Source organism: Rana temporaria, chromosome 1 (assembly GCF_905171775.1).
Source record: "Rana temporaria chromosome 1, aRanTem1.1, whole genome shotgun sequence".
NCBI classification, from domain to species: Eukaryota; Metazoa; Chordata; class Amphibia; order Anura; family Ranidae; genus Rana; species Rana temporaria.
Genome location: NC_053489.1, coordinates 687,602,048 through 687,621,338, shown reverse-complemented (window position 1 = coordinate 687,621,338; position 19,291 = coordinate 687,602,048). Strand labels below are relative to the sequence as shown.

The 19,291-nt window shown below is 45.6% G+C and overlaps 1 protein-coding gene across 2 annotated transcripts in view; it reads left to right on the top strand.

The window, feature by feature from the left end:
* The first annotated feature begins 432 nt into the window (after positions 1-432).
* Positions 433-19,291, top strand: part of LOC120924718 (cytosolic phospholipase A2 gamma-like) — a 553,986-nt gene continuing 535,127 nt past the window's right edge. Inside the window, exons 1-2 of one of the 2 annotated variants that reach the window (XM_040335733.1) lie at positions 433-709; positions 4,745-4,800. In XM_040335733.1, coding sequence (XP_040191667.1) covers positions 488-709; positions 4,745-4,800 — 278 coding nt within the window. In that variant the 5' untranslated portion in view covers positions 433-487. The remainder of the gene's footprint in view (positions 710-4,744; positions 4,801-19,291) is intronic. The other variant, XM_040335734.1, reaches the window with a different exon arrangement.

The window sequence follows — 19,291 nt, the reverse complement described above, 5'->3', positions numbered from 1 at the left end:
AACACAGTTGATTGATAATAAATCACTTCAGCCAAACACTAACCACGAGTGAGAGAAAAGTTGTTGTGTCATTATTCATAGTCTCTGAAAAATTGGCAAGAAATCATAAATTCTGCCAGGGTATGTAAACTTAGGAGCACAGCTGTATATTCTTAATCACATTGCGCTCTGCAGTTCCATAGAGGAGCTTTTTTTTTGCCGATCGGCCCCAAGGCTTTAACAGGATCCAGCATGTTCTGATGAGGTCTACTGAAACAAAACCAAACTGGTAAAACGGGAACAACAAAGGTGTCCGGGAACCCGTCCAATGATATGATACAAAGGTGTCCGGGAAACCGTCCAATGATATGATGCAAAGGTGTCCGGGAAACCGTCCAATGATATGATGCAAAGGTGTCCGGGAAACCGTCCAATGATATGATACAAAGGTGTCCGGGAAACCGTCCAATGAAATGATGCAAAGGTGTCCGGGAAACCGTCCAATGATATGATGCAAGGCCAAAATTATAAAATCCTGAAAACTCGCGCACGTTCCAGGAAGCTTTGCCAACCAACCGCACTTCTACCATCAGCTGATAACTGGTACAACCATCTCCATCCTGTCTTCTGTATATCTGAGATAATCCTCTTCAGAAGACTTTGTTTTACCAGATTTACACGTTGGGAGATCAGCGGTGACCTACCTTCATCTCCAATGGCGGCCAATGAGGTGAGTGACTTTCTATTCATTGTTACCAGTGTGATACCCAATTTTCCACTTGGGCTACCTCTAGCTACCCCTTTTTCCGAGCGGGTTCTGGGAAAGTTAGGGGTTTTGGGTGGGGAGAGTTACTAAGTGGAGATACACTTATGTTTTTTTCCAACAAACCGAGCGGAATCTGGGAAAGGTAGGGGTTCAGGGTGGGGAGAATCACTAAGTGGAGATGCACTTAGGGTTAAAGTTCATAGGTCAAAGGTCATCTAGGGTTAGGGGCTAGGGTAAGGGTTAGGGGTTGAGTGAGTAACTTGTATAGTGCAACAAATGCGAACTTAATTGCCTCAAGGCGCTTTCCGTCAAGAGTCGTGCTGGTCCTTCAGAAGAGGTGGGTCTTTAGTTTTTTCCTAAAGGCCTAATGGTTTTCCTCCAAGCGGATGGTAGTGGGTAGAGCATTCCAGAGCTGTGGTCCTTGGACCGAAAATCTACATTCTCCCTTCGATTTGTAGCGGGATTTAGGAATTTGGAGAAGGTTTTGGTCGGTTGACCGGAGAACGCGCTTGGTGACGTAGGGTTTTATTTTCTCGCTTAAGTATTGGGTTAGGGATTAGGGGTCAGGGTAAGGGTTAGGGGTTAGGGTTTCCCATTGAAGAATATGGCTAGGACTCAGGAATTGGAACAGGGACCTCCCTCAAAGGTCAAAGGTCAGAAGGCAGGTTCCCAGAGGTCAAAGGTCACAGGGCTTGGCTGACCCACCCCCACCAAAGTGTACCGTCTACCCCAGCTAGGTCGGGGAATGAACAAGTCGGGGAAAGCGTCTTTCATACAAAGCAGAGCAAGAAGGTCATAGCAGCCAATCAAAATGCATCCAGAACTTGTCTGTATTTTGTAATAACATTTCTAAATAAGTTACTGAATGACCCCCGGCGGAGACCTTATAATACTAAAAAAGACTAAAACTTTTTGGCAGTGTTGAGTTAATAATTATGAAATCTATCTAAACCATGGAATGTTGTGCGTTTATAAAACCATAAACACCAGAAAACTCAGAATTGTCAATGAAAGTTTTGTTAACCCTCTTCCCCTCTGTACGCCCCCTATAGACCAGGGCAGGTTTTACATTTCTGGTCTATAGGGGGCGTATAGTTGATTTTGTTATAACTTTACCATTACTTAACCACTTAAGGACCTTGCCTGTTTTTCAGACTCTGTGTTTACAAGGTTAAAACAGTTTTTTTTTTGCTATAAAATTACTTAAAACCCCCAAACATTATATATATTGTTTTCTAACACCCTAGAGAATAACAAGTGCACTTTTTTGGGGAAAAAAATCACTTTTTTTAATAAAAAAAAAAAGACAACAGTAAAGTTAGCCCAATTTTTTTTTATATTGTGAAAGATAATGTTACGCCGAGTAAAATGATACCCAACATGTCACGCTTTTAAAATTGCGCCCGCTCGTGGAATGGCGTCAAACTTTTACCCTTAAAAATCTCCATAGGCGACGTTTAAAAAATTCTACAGGTTGCATCTTTAGAGTCACAGAGAAGGTCTAGGGCTAGAATTATTGCTCTCGCTCTAACGATCGCGGCGATACCTCACTTGTGTGGTTTGAACACCATTTTCATATGCCGGCGCTGCTCACGTATGCGTTCGCTTCTGCGCGCGAGCTCGTCGGGACGGGGCGCTTTAAAAACATTTTTTTTTGTTTTCCTATTTATTTTTATTTATTTTATTAATTTTTACACAAAAAAAAAAAAATGGGTCACTATTTTTGTAAACATCCCTTGTAATATAAAAAAGCATGACAGGTCCTCTTATATATGAGATCTGGGGGGTCAAAAAGACGTCATGTCATGTTGTCATTTGAAAAAATGACAACAAGAAAATATGCCTTTAAGAAGCATGGGCGGAAGTGATGTTTTGACGTTGCTTCCGCCCTGCTATGGAGACGAGTGGACGCCATCTTGCCCTCACAAGTATCCCAGCCGAGCAGGAGACCCGATCGCCTCCGCCGCTGCCGGCGGGTCCGGTAAGCGGCAGAGGGTGCGGGAGAGCTGCAGGAGAGGGGGCCCTCTCCCACCGCCGATAACGGTGATCTTGCAGCGAATTCGCTGCGGAGACCACCGTTATCGTTTGAAGGACCGCTCACAGGAAAGATGGATATCTCTGTTGTAGCAACGGCTGCTGCCGTTACCGAGATATCCATCTTAGAGAACAGGATTTTTTTTTTTTTTTTGTACTTATCATTTTAAAGGTCTTTCTTCGCCGGCACCGAGCGGGGAATCCTTCTGGGTATAGTCGTTCCCAAATCAAGCGCAGTTGATTGACGGGCTTGGATAGCGCGTCACACCTTCCGAAAAGCCGTAAGCCGTAAGCAGCCGAGAGTCACGTCGGCTATTTCTGGATGGCGTGACACGCTATCCAAGCCCATCAATCAACTGCGCTTGATTTAGGAACGCCTACTCCCGAAGGATTCCCCGCTCGGAGCCGGAGAAGAAAGGCCGCTAAAACGATAAGTACAAAAAAAAAAGATCCAGCATACTGCAGATGTCAGCAGTATGCTGGATCTAGTGACAGAAAGTTGATTTTTGGGTGAACCTCCGCTTTAAAGTCACTTTAGTGGTTTGCTGTAGAATATCTTAAAGGGACATACACTCTCAACTCAACTCAGCTATACTTGCCTCTCCTACACAAATATTAGTTGCATACCGTTTTGCCTATAGTTCTACATTTACAATTCTGTAAGTTGCTGCCTGTTCCCCACTAGGGCACCCTAAACCCCACCCACACAGTTAATACACTGCCATGGGGTTATGTGAAAATCCTCCTACAATATGTACATCCTGGTGGTGTTGTGTATATGCATGCAAAGGTTGTTGTTCTTTAAGACTAGGTCTTTTCTGGCAGCCACCCCACAGCCCATATGATACCACAGTGCCCAGGGCAGTCGCCCTTCTGGCTCATATGATACCACAGTGCCCAGTGCAGTCACCCTTCTGGCTCATATGATACCACAGTGCCCAGGACAGTCGCCCTTCTGACTCATATGATACCACAGTGCCCAGGGCAGTCGCCCCTCTGACTCATATGATACCACAGTGCCCAGGGCAGTCGCCCCTCTGACTCATATGATACCACAGTGCCCAGGGCAGTCGCCCCTCTGGCTCATATGATACCACAGTGCCCAGGGCAGTCTCCCGTCTGGCTCATATGATACCACAGTGCCCATGGAAGTGCCTCTCTGGCTCATATGATACCACAGTGGCCAGGGCAGTAGCCCCTCTGGCTCATATGATACCACAGTGCCCAGAGCAGTCGCCCCTCTGGCTCATATGATACCACAGTGCCCAGGGCAGTTGCCTCCCTGGCTCATACGATACCACAGTGCCAGGGCAGTCTCCCCTCTGGCTCATATGATACCACAGTGCCCAGGGCAGTCGCCTCTCTGGCTCATACGATACCACAGTGCCAGGGCAGTCTCCCCTCTGGCTCATATGATACCACAGTGCCCAGGGCAGTCGCCTCTCTGGCTCATACGATACCACAGTGCCAGGGCAGTCTCCCCTCTGGCTCATATGATAACACAGTGCCCAGGGCAGTCGCCCCTCTGGCTCATATGATACCACAGTGCTCAGGGCAGTCTCCCGTCTGGCTCATATGATACCACAGTGCCCATGGAAGTCGCCTCTCTGGCTCATATGATACCACAGTGCCCAGGGCAGTAGCCCCTCTGGCTCATATGATACCACAGTGCCCATGGAAGTCGCCTCTCTGGCTCATATGATACCACAGTGCCCAGGGCAGTTGCCCCTCTGGCTCATATGATACTACAGTGCCCATGGAAGTCGCCTCTCTGGCTCATATGATACCACAGTGCCCAGGGCAGTAGCCCCTCTGGCTCATATAATACCACTGTGCCCAGGGCAGTCGCCCCCTCCTGCCCACCCTAAGGGCCACAAACTGCAAAAACTTCTTCCGGGGGTCACCACCAGAACTTTTCATTGATTCTGGAAAAAAACATTTTTGTTGTTTGGTTTGTTTCACCAGATGTCTTCTGAACCTCACACTGTGCTCTTACAGGAAAAGATGGACGTTGTAGACGGGTAAGTCAAGTCATTGTGACTTATTTGTATTTTATTATAAAAGGTGTGGCTTATATTTGCTGTTCCTTTGTAGACGTATGCAGATAGCGCCCCCGCAGTTGGGTGGTGTCGGCCACACGGGTCTCTCATCCAGGAGCTCAGATTATTTGCCGAAAATGTGCTTAAAGTGATCAGATCCAGAAATAAATGGAAAGGTCTTCTGTGTTATTACTGGATTGGATGAGCCCTCCAGGCCTCATCCATATAAAAAAAAAACACAATTTTATTAACCCACCCAAAACCGTAAAATCCCAATTGCCCCTAAATCAGAAAAAAAAATTTGGACATTATACTCAGGTAGGCTGTGGCATGCTCAATTGGTACTAAGTAGGGTTGTCCCGATACCGATACTAGTATCGGTATCGGGACCGATACCAAGCATTTCCCCGAGTACTTGTACTCGGGGAAAATGCTCCGATACTTTACCCGATACCTGACTTTCCCTGTATCCATCTCCAGTTCCCCCATCCGTTCTGCTCTCTTCCTCCATGCTCCGTGTCCCCCCTCCGTGCCGCTGCCCATCTGCTCTCTTCCTCCATGCTCCTGTGTCCCCCCCTCCGTGCCGTGCCGCTGCCATTCTGCTTACCCCCTCCGTGCCATGCCTCAGCTGTCCTCCGTTCTGTTCTCCCCCTCCGTGCCGTGCCGCAGCTGTCCTCCATTCTGTTCTCCCCCCCTCCATGTTCTGTGTCCCCCCTCCGTGCTGCTGCCTCCCCCTCCGTGCTCTGTGTCCCCCTTCATGTCCTCCTCCGCCCCCTCTGTCAGGATGGAGAGCGGCTGTAGGAGCCGCTAAACCTGGCTCCTACCTTTTCTGAATGTACAGAGTCAGTGATCACTGACTCTGTCCATTCATATAACTGAGCATCGTAAACTGTGTTTACAATGCTTCAGTTTATGAATGGATAGGAGCCTCTGTCTCCTGTCCATTCATTTCCAGTGCAGCTGAGAAAGGGACTGGGGAATCAGTGTCCTTAGTCCCTTTCTCTGTCTTAAAGGGGAGATGTCAGAGGTCTGTTAAGACCCCTGATATCTCTACAAAGACCCCCAACAGGGCTGATTAAAAATAAAAATAAAATTGCAATACATATTAAAAAAACAAAATGTAAATAATAATAATAAAAAAAACACACTGACAATCCACCCCCCCTAAAAAACAAAAAACAAAAAACAAAAACAAAATAAATCACTGTAAAAAAAAAAAAATTAATACTGTCACATGACATAAAAAAAAAAGTATCGGTATTCGGTATCGGCGAGTACTTAAAAAAAGTATCGGTACTTGTACTCGGTCTCAAAAAAGTGGTATCGGGACAACCCTAGTACTAAGGCTCAATTCACATCTATGCATGTTGCTTTTAAGCATTTCTGCCGTGCTTTTTGCTGTGCTTTCTGCGTTTTTTTTGTAACCATGTTTTTTACCAACATTTGAATTTTGCGATTCCTTAGAGATGGAGGAGTCATCAGCTGTCAGCGGGCTTCACCGATGACAGCTGAATATAAAATAAAATAAATTAACGGCGGAAAAAATCCAAGAAAAAAAAATGGCGTGGGGTCCCCCCTCCAGTCCACACCAGGCCCTTTAGTCTGGTATGGATTTGGAGGGGACACCCCCAAAAGCCAAACCAGACCCTTATCAGAGCATGCAACCTGGCAGGGGAGACTGTGCCCCACCACCCCAGAGCACCTTGTCCCCATGTTGATGGGGACAATGGCCTCTTCCCAACAACCCGGGCCAGTGGTTGTCGGGGTCTGCGGGTGGGGGCTTAAAAGAATCTGGAAGCCCCCCTTTAACAAAGGGGCCCTTGTTGGTTACCCGAGAGATGGTTATGTGTGAAAATCCCTGAAATACTCAGACCGGCCCGTCTGCCACCAACAACCACGCCACGTCCAAAGTCACCTCAATCTCCTTTCTTCCCCATTCTGATGCTCAGTTTAACCTTCAGCAAGTCTTCTTCACCGCGTCTAGATGCCTAAATGCATTAAGTTGCTGTCATGTGATTGGCTGATTAGCAATTTGTGTTACCAATCCATTGAACAGGCGTACCTTAGAAAGTGGAAGGTGAATGTCTATAATTAGCATAGGTGTGTGCAGCCTATGGCATTAGGGAGTGCACCTCAATATATACAGTCTATATATATCTATTGCATATAATGTTAGCACACTCCCTATGACTTCTTCTGCTCAGTGCACACGTGACACATAACCAGAAGAAGGCAGTCAGGCATGATCTCTGAGGTCAGATACACCCCCATCCCGTCCACCCAAACTTAATTGCAGTATTAGAAGAAAGCAATGAGGAAGCAAGCCCCATCTTTGGGATGTTCCTTCAGCCCTTCTGAGAACTGGGAGCGCCTTAACCTGCTTGAGGAAGAGATTTGTGAATATCATTCTAGACATTTGCCAATTATGAGTGATTAGGGTGTGCCCGGCACACTCTGTGCACACGCCTATAATAATTAGGGATGAGCCAAACTCACCAGAAATTTTGGCCAAACATATGAAAAGTTTGGATGCTGAATTCTAACCCCATTGAAGTTAATGGGAGCTGAACCTGTAAAGTCAATTTTCAGACACCCTAGAGAATAAAATGGCGGCTGTTGCAATACTTTGTCACGCCGTATTTGCGCAGCGGTCTTACAAGCGCAATTTTTTTGGAAAAAAAACATACTTTATTGAATTAAAAAACACAAAAATGTGAAAGATAATGTTACGCTGAGTAAATTGATACCCAACATGTCGCGCTTCAAAAGTATAATCATGGCGGTATCCGGGTTGATAGAATGACTGCTCAGGTAACATACAGCGGTTGGTCAGTTGATGGTGGTGGTTTGAACTTTAAGGGAGGCTCTTCTCCGGGGGAAGAAGGCAGAGGGGATTTGAAGAATGAGAAGGAATAATGCTCAAAGTTGGCGTAGTCCTCAGGGGATAATGTTGAGCGCATAAAGGGTTCCCAAATGGTAGAGGAAGCGAGCTTTGGAAGCTTTGCGTTTAAAATCTGTGTTGGCTCGGTCTTTGTATAGGAGAAGAAGGAGCTCACGCTGTACTTGGGTAACCGAAGGACAGTGAGAAGAGGTCCAATTTTTCAAAATAGCCCTTCAAGCGACAAGAAGGCAGATTGGAGACCAGTCCTTGTAGGCACGAGAAGGGTGTGGAGGACCAGGGGAAGTTGAACTAGTCTGACGAGACCATTGCAGCAGTAGGGGGTCCTGGTATCTAAAGATGAGGAGCAGTGGGTCTTAAGGCAGTTTCAGCAGGGTAATCCCAAAAATGTAGGCCAGTACCTGTTCCCAGAAGGAAGAGATGTAAGAGCATGCCCAGAAGCAATGGGTTAAAGAAGGTCTAGGTAGGTGACACAAGGGGCAGTTGGAGTCATATCGATCCGTTGCGGAATGCAGAAAGGGTATGTGAGCCCGGTGTAGGATTTTCAGTTGAGTTTCTTTCCAGATTTCATTTGGGGTCAGTCGTTGAACTTTGTTGAAGCCCTGAAGCATTTTGTCTATTAAGTCGTCATCCGGAAAGTCCCTCCCCCAGTTGGCTGCAGATGAGGAAGCCAGAGAGGGGATAGTTTTTTTGTAGTAGAGGTTTGTAAATGTCCAAGATTTTGTAGGATCCCTCTAGAAGACGCTGGTCGGTGAAGTTAGGTGAAAAGCGCTTGCATGCCTCATTGCAGGTACTCTTCAGATAGTTGGTGCATTGCCAAAAGTGGAAAACATGAGATTGGGGCAAAGAGAAAGTTGTAGCAACAGTCGCAAAAGATAAAGGGCGACCAGAGGAGGTATCACATGTGTGAGACCCTTTTCCTGCCAGATTTTGAAGGGCCTGTGGTCTAGTCCCGGGGGGAAACTTGGGTTCCCCTGAATTGGTAGGTGTCTGGACATGAAGGGGGATAGCTTAAGGCTTTTCCTGATTTCTCTCCAGGCGATAACTGTGTCTCTCAGCAGCAAGTTGTGTTGGTATAAGGCTGGAACCAACTTCCATTTGCAGTGTAGAAGGGCCACTAGGGAGAAAGGATGAGCCATAGCAGATTCCAAAGGATAGTTTGAATACTGTGACGATTGCGAAATCCAATCTAAGCTAGTTCTCAACAAACATGCTAAATTATAAGTTCTAACATTCGGTAGATTAACACCCCCCCCCCCCCTCGCATCTGGGAAGAAACAATTTCTTCAAAGCTATGCGTGGTCTCCTGCCCCGCCATATAAATTTGGAAATAGCTGACTCAAGAGGGGGAGATCCAACCAGTTTGCCAGTTCCTGAGAGATTTTAGTAATCAGAGGGGGGTAGTTTAGGTAATACAAAAAGGAAGGTACTTTCCCAATTTTGATGCCAAGATAGATGATGTGGGATTTAGAGGCCGAGAAAATGGAGTGATGGATCCAGGGGGGGCAGTCCCTAAGGGAAGGATTTAATTCCTGCTATAATTTATACGGAGACCTGAACAGGAACGGAATATATCGAAAACCTGTTTGATGGTGGACATGTCAGAGGAGGGATCCGCCGAGAATAGAAGGACGTCGTGAAGGGGTGAAGGGGTGCTACCTGAGTAAGGTGTCTTGAAAAGGAGCGGGGATAAAGGGCAGCCCTGAGGAGTGCCTTTGTGAAGGCGAAATTTACCTGAGTGTAGGCCCGCAGCCACCAATTTCGCAGTGGGGGATGTGTACATGGCGTTAATGAGGTGAAAGAAGGGACCTGAAAAGCCCATTTTCGTCATGGACAAGGAGAGCCACTCGAAGCTGACATTGTCGAAGGCTTTCTCTGCATGGGGAGGATTTTGAAGGGACAAGGGCCTCATCCCCACAACCCTTGCCCGGTGGTTGTGGGGTTTTGCGAGTGGGGGGCTTATCGGAACCTAGAAGTCCCCTTTACCAAAGGGGACCCCCAGATCCCTCCCCCCGATGTGCATTGGTAAAGGGTACATTGTACCCCTACCATTTCACAAAGAAAAAGTGTGAACATTTTTAAAATCACAGGAGACGGCTTGGGATAAGTCCTTCATTAAAAATAAAAAAACATTCCAGCGATGTAATGCAGTCTGTCCAGTGTTGTAATCCATTCTCGATGTCCAGCAGTGATCCATTCTCCAACGATGCTCTCCAGCGAGGAACGAAGCACAATCTTGCCTGCACCGGCTCTCCACTCCAGCGAGAAACGACACACGATCCTCCCTGCATCGGAGGCACCCGCCTAATGACGCACAAGCTGTTTGACAGTTCTTTTATAACCGAGGGTGGAGCCACCCTGACGTGGATGGGTGACCCCACCCCCTCTAACGCGTCACAAGGGTTTCCCGTGACACGTCAGAGGGGGCGGGGTCACATGTCACGGGTGGCCCTGCCCTCGGTAATAAAAGAACTGTCAAACAGCTTGTGCGTCATTAGGCGGGTGCCTCCAGTGCAGGCAAGATCATGATTCATTCCTCGCTGGAGAATGGATCACCGCTGGACATCGAGAATGCATTAAAACGCTGGACAGACTGGATTACATCGCTGGAATGTTTTTTTATTTTTAATAAAGGACTTATCCCAAGCCGTCTCCTGTGTTTTTTTCAAATGTTCACACTTTTTCTTTGTGAAATGGTAGAGGTACAATGTACCCCGTTACCAATTCACAAAGGGGGGAGCCGGGATCTGGGGGTCCTCTTTGTTAAAGGTGGCTTCCAGATTCCGATAAACCTCCCGCCTGCAGACCCTCAGAACCACCGGGTAAGGGTTGTGGGGATGAGGCCCTTGTCCCCATCAACATGGGTACATCCTCCCCATGTGGAGGGCATGTGGCCTGGTACGGTTCAGGAGGGGGGTGCTCTCTCATCCCCCCTCTTTACCTGTGGCCTGCCAGGTTGCGTGCTTGGATAAGGTTCTGGTATGGAGTTTTTGGGGGAACCCCACACCATTTTTTTTTGGTGCAGGGCTTCCCTTAATATCCATACCAGACCTGAAGGGCCTGATATGGAATTTGGGGGGGGCCTATCCTTTTTTTTTTGGTTCAGGGTTCCCTTTAATATTCATACCAGACCCAAAGGGCCTGGTAATGGACTGAAGGGGGGACCCATGCTTTTTTTTCAATGACTTTTATCTGTATTGCCGGGACCCGACAATTCATTATAGCCGCGAGCCACTTCCATACCGGGCACTTACGCACCTTCCTGCCCAAGCCAATTTTCAGCTTTCAGCACTGTCGCACTTTGAATGACAATTGCGCGGTCGTGCTACACTGTACCCAAACAATTTTTTTATCATTTTGTTCCCACAAATAGAGATTTGTTTTGGTGGTATTTGATCATCTCTGCGGTTTTTATTTTTTGCGCTATAAACAAAAGAAGAGCGACAATTTAAAAAAAAAAACACTGTCCCGGATTAAGTAAGAATTGCGCTTTTTTTACGGAGGCGCAGGGAAACGTTTTTGCCCTGCGCCCCCGCAATTTTTTTGCGCTGCCCTCGATTCACGGAGCAGAAGCTCCGTAAAATGCGCGGTCGCGCCGGCAAAATGCCCGGCGTAAGCGCGCGCAATTTAAATGATCCCGTAGGGGGCAGGAATCATTTTAATTAGGCGCGTTCCCGCACCGATCGTAGAGCGCATGCTCCGTCGGGAAACTTTCCCGACGTGCATTGCGGCAAATGACGTCGCAAGGACGTCATTTGCTTCAAAGTGAACGTGAATGGCGTCCAGCGCCATTCACGATTCACTTACACAAACTACGTAAATTTCAAATTTCGCGACGCGGGAACGACGGGTATACGTAACATTGGCTGCCCCTGCTAATAGCAGGGGCAGCCTTACGCAAAAACCGCCGTACGGAAACAACGTAAATTGCGTACGCAGGGCTCGCGCAACGTTGTGAATCGGTGTTAGTATGCAATTTGCATACTATACGCTGAGCACAACGGGAACGCCACCTAGCGGCCATCGCAAGAATGCAGCCTAAGATATGCGGGCATAAGAGCCTTATGCCGCGCATATCTTAGGCTGCAGTCTGCGTAACGAGTTTCCTGAATCAGGAGAAGTCGTTACGCCGGGGCAAGTAAGCAATTGCGCTGTGTAACCTATGGTTACACAGGCGCAATTGCTTCTTGAATCCAGGCCACTATTTTTTACTTTTTTATTTAATAAATATCACAATTTAAAAAAAACAAAACGTTTTTTTTTTCCTCAGTTTAGGCCGATACGTATTCTTCTACATATTTTTGGTAAAAAAAATCGCAATAATCATATATTGATTGGTTTGCGCAAAAGTTATAGCGTCTACAAAATAGGTGATAGATTTATGGCATTTTTATTTTATTATTTTTTTTACTAGTATTGGCGGCGATTTGCGATTTTTTTTTACTGTTACCGTGACATTGCGGCGAACACATCGGACACTTTTGACACGTTTTTGGGACATTCACATTTATACAGCGATTAATGCTATAAATATGCATTGATTACTGTGTAAATGTGACTGGCAGGGAAGGGGTTAACCACTAGGGGGCGTTGGAAGGGGTTAATATGTGCCCTAAGGTGTGTTATAACTGTAGGGGGGAGGGGACTCTCAAGGGGAGGAGACCGATGTGTGTTCCTCTGTACTGGGAACACACATTGGTCTCCTCACCGCTGACAGGAGGTGGATCTATGTGTTTACACACACACAGATACACACTCCTGCTGTGATTACCGACAATCGCGGGCACCCGGCGGGAATAGCGGGCGCCGGGGCACCCGCGCCGGGTCACGAGCGTCGCCGCGCGCGCCCTAGATCGCCGGGAACGCAGGACGTCATATGACGTCCACCCGGATCGAGGAGGGGTTCCTGCCACCGTCATTTCACAATGACGCGGTAGGGATGTAGTTAAATTACTTTTTTTCTTTTAGAAATGTCATTTTGTGCAGGGACAGTTCTAAACACGGGGAAAAAGTGCTACTTTACAGGCATACTATAGACACCCCCCAGGTACTAAATTTAAAGGAACATTTCACTTTTATTGTTTCACTTTAAGCATTATTAAAATCACTGCTCCGGAAAAAACGTCCGTTTTGTAAACTTTTTTTGCATTGATACATGTCCCCTGGGGCAGGACTCGGGTCCCCAAACACTCCCCTAGGGCAGAACACGGGTCCCCAAACACTCCCCTAGGGCAGGACACGGGTCCCCAAACACTCCCCTGGGGCAGGACCCGGGTCCCCAAACACTCCCCTGGGGCAGGACCCGGGTCCCCAAACACTCCCCTAGGGCAGGACACGGTGTTACGACCCTGATTCTGAGAACACTCTGTCTCAAGTTTAGACTCCAGCTGTAGAGGCCTATCAGAATTAACCACCAGCTCACTCTCACTGAACTATAAGAGTATGGGGTCTATATCATCATATCCTCTGCTTGGAGCAAAACATGTAGTAATAGTTTAATACTTGTTAAACTATGTTGTAACCTTATCTAGAAAAATAACAAGGATAAGTCTTTAGTAAGTGCTTTCTGAATATATATAGGTAGTGAACTTGAGTCATGTAGGAAATTAGCACTCTTGATATAACATATAGAAAGAAGCCCCCATATAATTAGAGCTAGTATCTCAACAGTTAATATGTATTTCTGAGAGAGAGAGAAGGAGATAGTCCAGACTATGGGTAGCAACACTATCTGTGTGGCAAAATAGTCTTTAAACACAAGCAGTTTGAGAGGTAGTGTGGACCAGGTCTGTTTGCACAGGAGTAGATGGTAATCCCAATATGCAGTAATATGCTCTATATACTTATGCAGTTTAAGAGGTAGTGTGAACCAGGTCTGTTTGCACAGGAGTAGATGGTAATCCCAATATGCAGTAATATACTCTATATACTTGCGGTTAGGAGGTAGTCTAGACTGGGAAAGTAAGCACAGGTGTAAAGCTGGTGGTCCTTCTATCCTGTATAGCAATGAGATCTGGATCCAAGTGTCCCACAAGTAAACTTCAAGGTTGGTGTGGGTTGGTGGAGGGTCTCCAGGTGGCGGCAGGGTCCAACAGGAATATTCCAACAACCTGTCGCCAGTGCTGGAGGTTTAAATAGCCCGGTCTCCCATGCACGCCGAGCGCCACACACTGGAACGCACTTCCGCGTTCCAGCGTGGAGCGCAGACGTCCGCGTACCGGAAGTGACGCGGATGTCTTCGTGAATGGAGCGCAGCTGTCATAGTAGGTAAAGCTGCGCTCCTAGTACACAAATTAACGCAAATAGCGTTACATACTCCCCTCCTCAAGGGGCCCATCCGGGGGCACCTAATAGGAGATGGTTTATCAGGATATTTGTGATGGAACTGCTTAATAAGTCTAGGGGCATGAATATCTGATGAGCATTCCCAGGAATCATCTGTGGGAGAATAGCCTTTCCAACGAATCAAGTATTGAATGGAAGAACCTCTCCTCCTAGAATCCAAAATCTTCTCTACTTGATATTCAGTTTCACCAAAAACTTGAACTGGTGGAGGAGGTTGTGGATCTCTGTTTGGAAAAGGGTTTGGTTTGTAAGGTTTAATTAATGAAACATGGAAGGATGGATGAATCTTCCAATCGGAGGGTAGAATTAATCTGACAGCATTATTATTAATGATGTGGGAAATTGGAAAAGGTCCCGTGTACTGACGGCCAAGTTTCTTAGAAGGAATCTTGAGTCGTAAATTCCTAGTAGATAACCATACCAAATCTCCAATCTTATATGATGGGGGTTTTGTTCTATGAGAATCGTAGTACTTCTTTTGTCTAATCTGTGCATCTTCAAGATTAGAACGGAGAGTATCTAGAGTATCCTTTATGGTTGATAAAAGATTCTGAACAGCAGGGACATTAGTTGAAGGAAAAGTAGACGGTAAATTATTAGGATGAAAACCATAATTTGCGTAAAAAGGTGAAAACTGGGAGGATGAACTGGAAGCGTTGTTGTAAGCAAATTCTGCATGTGGAAGTAAATGAAACCAGTCGTCTTGGAGGTGAGTGCAGTAACAGCGCAGATATTGTTCCAATGTTTGATTTACCCGTTCTGTTTGCCCATTAGTTTGGGGGTGATAGGCGGTTGACATGCGATGATCTATTTGTAGAGTTTGACAGAGAGCTTTCCAGAATCTGGAAATAAATTGTGAGCCTCTATCTGAAATGATCTGAGATGGTAAGCCATGAAGTTTAAGAATATTGGATATGAAAGCCTTTGCAGTCTCTTGAGAGGTTGGTAACCTCTTCAAAGGTACAAAATGGGCCATCTTTGTTAGAACATCAACTGTGACCATGATGGTGTTTGTTCCATTTGACCTTGGGAGGTCAACTATGAAATCCATAGAAATAACGTCCCAAGGTCTATTTGGTACTGGGATAGAAGTTAATAGACCATAGGGAGGTTTTCTAGAATGTTTGTTGGTGGCACAGGTCTGACAAGAATTAACATAGTCCTGAACTGTCTTTGTGAGATTTGGCCACCAGTAATTTCTCTTGACTAGATGAAGGGTCTTAGTAATCCCAGGATGTCCTGCAAGTGGAGCATCATGAAGTTGTTTTAGTAACATAAGTTGCAATTTTGGTGGAACATATATCTTGTTAAAAGTTAGTAGTCCGTTAGACTCTTGTTGTAAACCCATAGGTAAATGAGATCTCTCTTTAGTAAGGGTTTGAATAAGCAACTTATTGAAGGTCATAGTAGTACCCAGAATCCTATTGGATGGAATAATTGAAAATGGTGGAATCTCCAATGTTTGTTCTTCATGCATACGAGACAAAGAGTCTGCTTTAGTATTTTGAGTACCAGGAAGGTAGGAAATAACAAAATTGAATCTATCAAAAAATAGACTCCATCTGACTTGACGGGCAGAGAGAGTTTTGCAAGATTTTAAGTGTTGTAAATTTCGATGATCAGTGAGGATGGTGATAGTATGTGTTGAACCCTCCAGCAAATGTCTCCAGTTAGAGAGAGCATCTCTTATTGCTAATAATTCTTTCTCACCAATAGGATAATTTTTTTCCGCTGAGGAGAGTGTCCTGGAAAAAAAGGCAACTGGATGTAGTGGGTCCGATAATGTAGGTTGTTGGGAGAGTACAGCGCCAAGAGCAAAATGCGAAGCATCTACTTCTAATGTGAAATGGTATGATGGATTTGGCAATTGAAGAATAGGAGCAGAAATGTAACTATTCTTGAGTGTGTCAAACGATTTCTGTGCATCATCATTCCAAACAAAAGGTATCTTTGAACTGGTTAAGCTGGTTAATGGTCTCACAATAGCTGAAAAGTTTTTTATGAACTTTCTGTAGTAATTTGAAAAACCGAGAAATCTCTGAAGAGCTTTCCTAGTTTGTGGTGAAGGCCAGGACAGAATGCAATCTACCTTAGATCGATCCATCTGAACTCCACTAGGAGTAATTTGGTAACCCAGAAAGGAAATAGTAGTTTGATTGAATACACACTTTTCAAGTTTTGCATACAAAGAGTGTGTCCTAAGCCTAGCCAGAACCCAGCGCACATGTTTGTGATGTTCATCCTGATTCTCAGAATAAATTAAGATGTCATCCAAATAAATTACAACGCAAATATCAAGTAGATCATGAAAAATATCATTAATGAACCACTGAAAAGTTGCTGGAGCGTTACATAACCTGAAAGGCATTACACAATACTCAAAAAGTCCATATCGGGTTTTGAAGGCAGTTTTCCATTCGTCACCCGAACGGATTCTGATCAGATTATATGCACCTCTGAGGTCTAGTTTTGTATAGATCTTGGCGTTCTGTAGACGCTCAATGAGTTCTGGAATGAGTGGTAATGGGTATCTATTTTTTACGGTGATATTATTGAGAGAACGATAATCAATGATTGGTCGGAGTGAACCATCTTTATTTTTTACAAAAAAGAGAGCTGCACTTGCTGAAGAGGTGGAGTTCCTAATAAACCCCTTTTTGAGATTCTCATCGAGGTACTCTTTTAAATGTACAAGCTCTGGTTGAGAGAGGGGGTAGATTCGAGCAGTAGGAATAGGACTGTCGGGGATGAGGTCTATGGGACAGTCGTAAATTCTATGTGGAGGAAGTTTATCTGCATTAGTCTTACTGAATACATCAAGGAAGTCATGTAAATATTCAGGTAGGTCATGTGGAATGGCGTCAGAAAAAGAGATGATGCATGGGGGATAACAGAACTGTTTACAATAATCAGACTGCAAAGAAATTGATTTGGTGGACCATAAAAAAATAGGCTGATGGAGAAGTAACCATGGAAGGCCTAGAACAATGGGAAAGACAGGTGATGAAATAATATCAAATTTGAGGGTCTCAGAATGACCAGTGGCACATGTAACCTTTAGGGGAGATGTCTGAGATATAACAGGACCATGAGTTGAACTGGACCCATCAATAAAAGTGAGTGACACTGGATTTTGCTTAAACACACAGGGAATTTTATTTGATTCTACAATACATGAATCTATAAAGTTGCCGCAGGCTCCGCTGTCGACCATTGCTTCAATGGAAATCTCTTCTTGATCCCACTGTAGAGTAAGAAGGATAAAGATATATCGATTAGATGTGGAAAGGGATGAGTCTAATTTATTAATGTGGGAAAATTTACCTTCAGAGTTTTTCTTAAGTAGAGGACAGGTAGAGACAATGTGGTCTGGAGCTGAACAATAAAGACATAGATTATTGGCTCTACGACGTTGCTTTTCTGCTGGAGTCAAAGGTCCTCTCAGGCCCCATACACACCATAGAATCTATCCGCAGATAAATCCCATCAAATGGGTTTCTGCGGATAGATCCTATGGTGTGTACACTCCGTCGGATATCTATCCGCAGATAAATCTCCCCTGGAATGGATTTCCAGCAGATAAATATTTGTCGACATGCACAGAATATCTATCTGCTGGAATCCATTCCAACGGATGGATCCGCTCGTCTGTACAGACTTACCGGATCCATCCGTCCAAAGGGATTCCCCGCACGCGCCGTAATGAATAGACGCATGCGTGGAATTCCTTATATGACAGCGTCGCGCCCGTCGCCGCGTCATAATAGCGGCGACGGCGCGACACGTCATCGGCAGAGGATTTCAGCGCGGATTTCAATGCGATGGTGTGTACACGCCATCGCATTGAAATCCTCTGAAATCTTAGAGAGGATTTATCCGCGGATACGGTCCGCTGAACCGTATCTGCGGATAAATTCTATCGTGTGTATGGGGCCTCATAGTTCCAAGTTCCATTGGAGACTCTTTTGAAGGCGATCTGAATCTTCTGAAGGAAGTGACTGGGTATGTGTTTGCACGTTCCGCCTTTCTCTCACGCAGGCGGCGATCGATAGTCACTGATAGGTGCATGAGGTCTTCTAGAGTATCAGGGAGCACAACGCGAGCAAGCTCATCCTTCATAGCCTCTGATAATCCCAAACGAAATTGATTTCTAAGAGCAATCTCTGACCATTGGGTCTCCCTGCTCCAGCATTTAAATTCTGAAATAAAGTCCTCCACAGGCCTCTTACCCTGTTTGAGGGTTCTGATTGAATTTTCAGCTGTTAACTGTTTGTTAGGATCTTCATATAAGAGAGACATCTCATTAATGAAAGTATCAAAGGCTCCCAAAAGATCTCCATGTTCTTCTATGTATGTATCAGCCCACACTCTGGGTTCACCTCTGAGATAGGTAATTAAAGTGAGGATCTTTATTCTATCAGAGTAATAAGTGCGCGGACGTAATTCGTACATCAAACGGCATGAACTAATGAATTGTCTATAATTCTTCCTTTCACCAGAAAAAAGTTCTGGTGGGCAGACCTTAGCTTCAGGTCTGTCTCTAGCTTGTGCATGATTGAGATTGCGTAAGGTATCATTCTGTACACGCAATTCATTCATGTTAGCAGTCAGGTTATCCACTCTTTGAGAGAGTGTAACTAAATGATTTGCAAGTTCAGCTGGATCCATCTTGAAATTTTTTTTTTTTTTTGTTTTTTTTTAAAGTGGTTGGAATATTATGTTACGACCCTGATTCTGAGAACACTCTGTCTCAAGTTTAGACTCCAGCTGTAGAGGCCTATCAGAATTAACCACCAGCTCACTCTCACTGAACTATAAGGCCGGGTACACACGGACAAACATGTATGGTGAAAGCGGTCCGTCGGACCGTTTCCACCATACATGTCTGCCAGAGGGCTTCTGTACGATGGTTGTACACACCATCGTACAGAAGTCCGCGCGTAAACAATACGCGGGGCGTGTCCGCGGTGTCGCCGCGTCGATGACGCGGTGTCGCCGCGACAATGACGCGGCGACGTGGGCGGCCCGCCTTTAAAATGCTTCAACGCATGCGTCGAAGTCATTCGACGCATGCGAGGGACGGCGGGCGCCTGGACATGTACGGTAGGTCTGTACTGACGACCGTACATGTCCGAGCGGGCTGAATTCCAGCGGACTGTTTTAAAACAAGTCCAGGAATATTTGTCTGCTGGGAAAAGGCCCGGCGGGCAAATGTTTGCTGGAATTCGG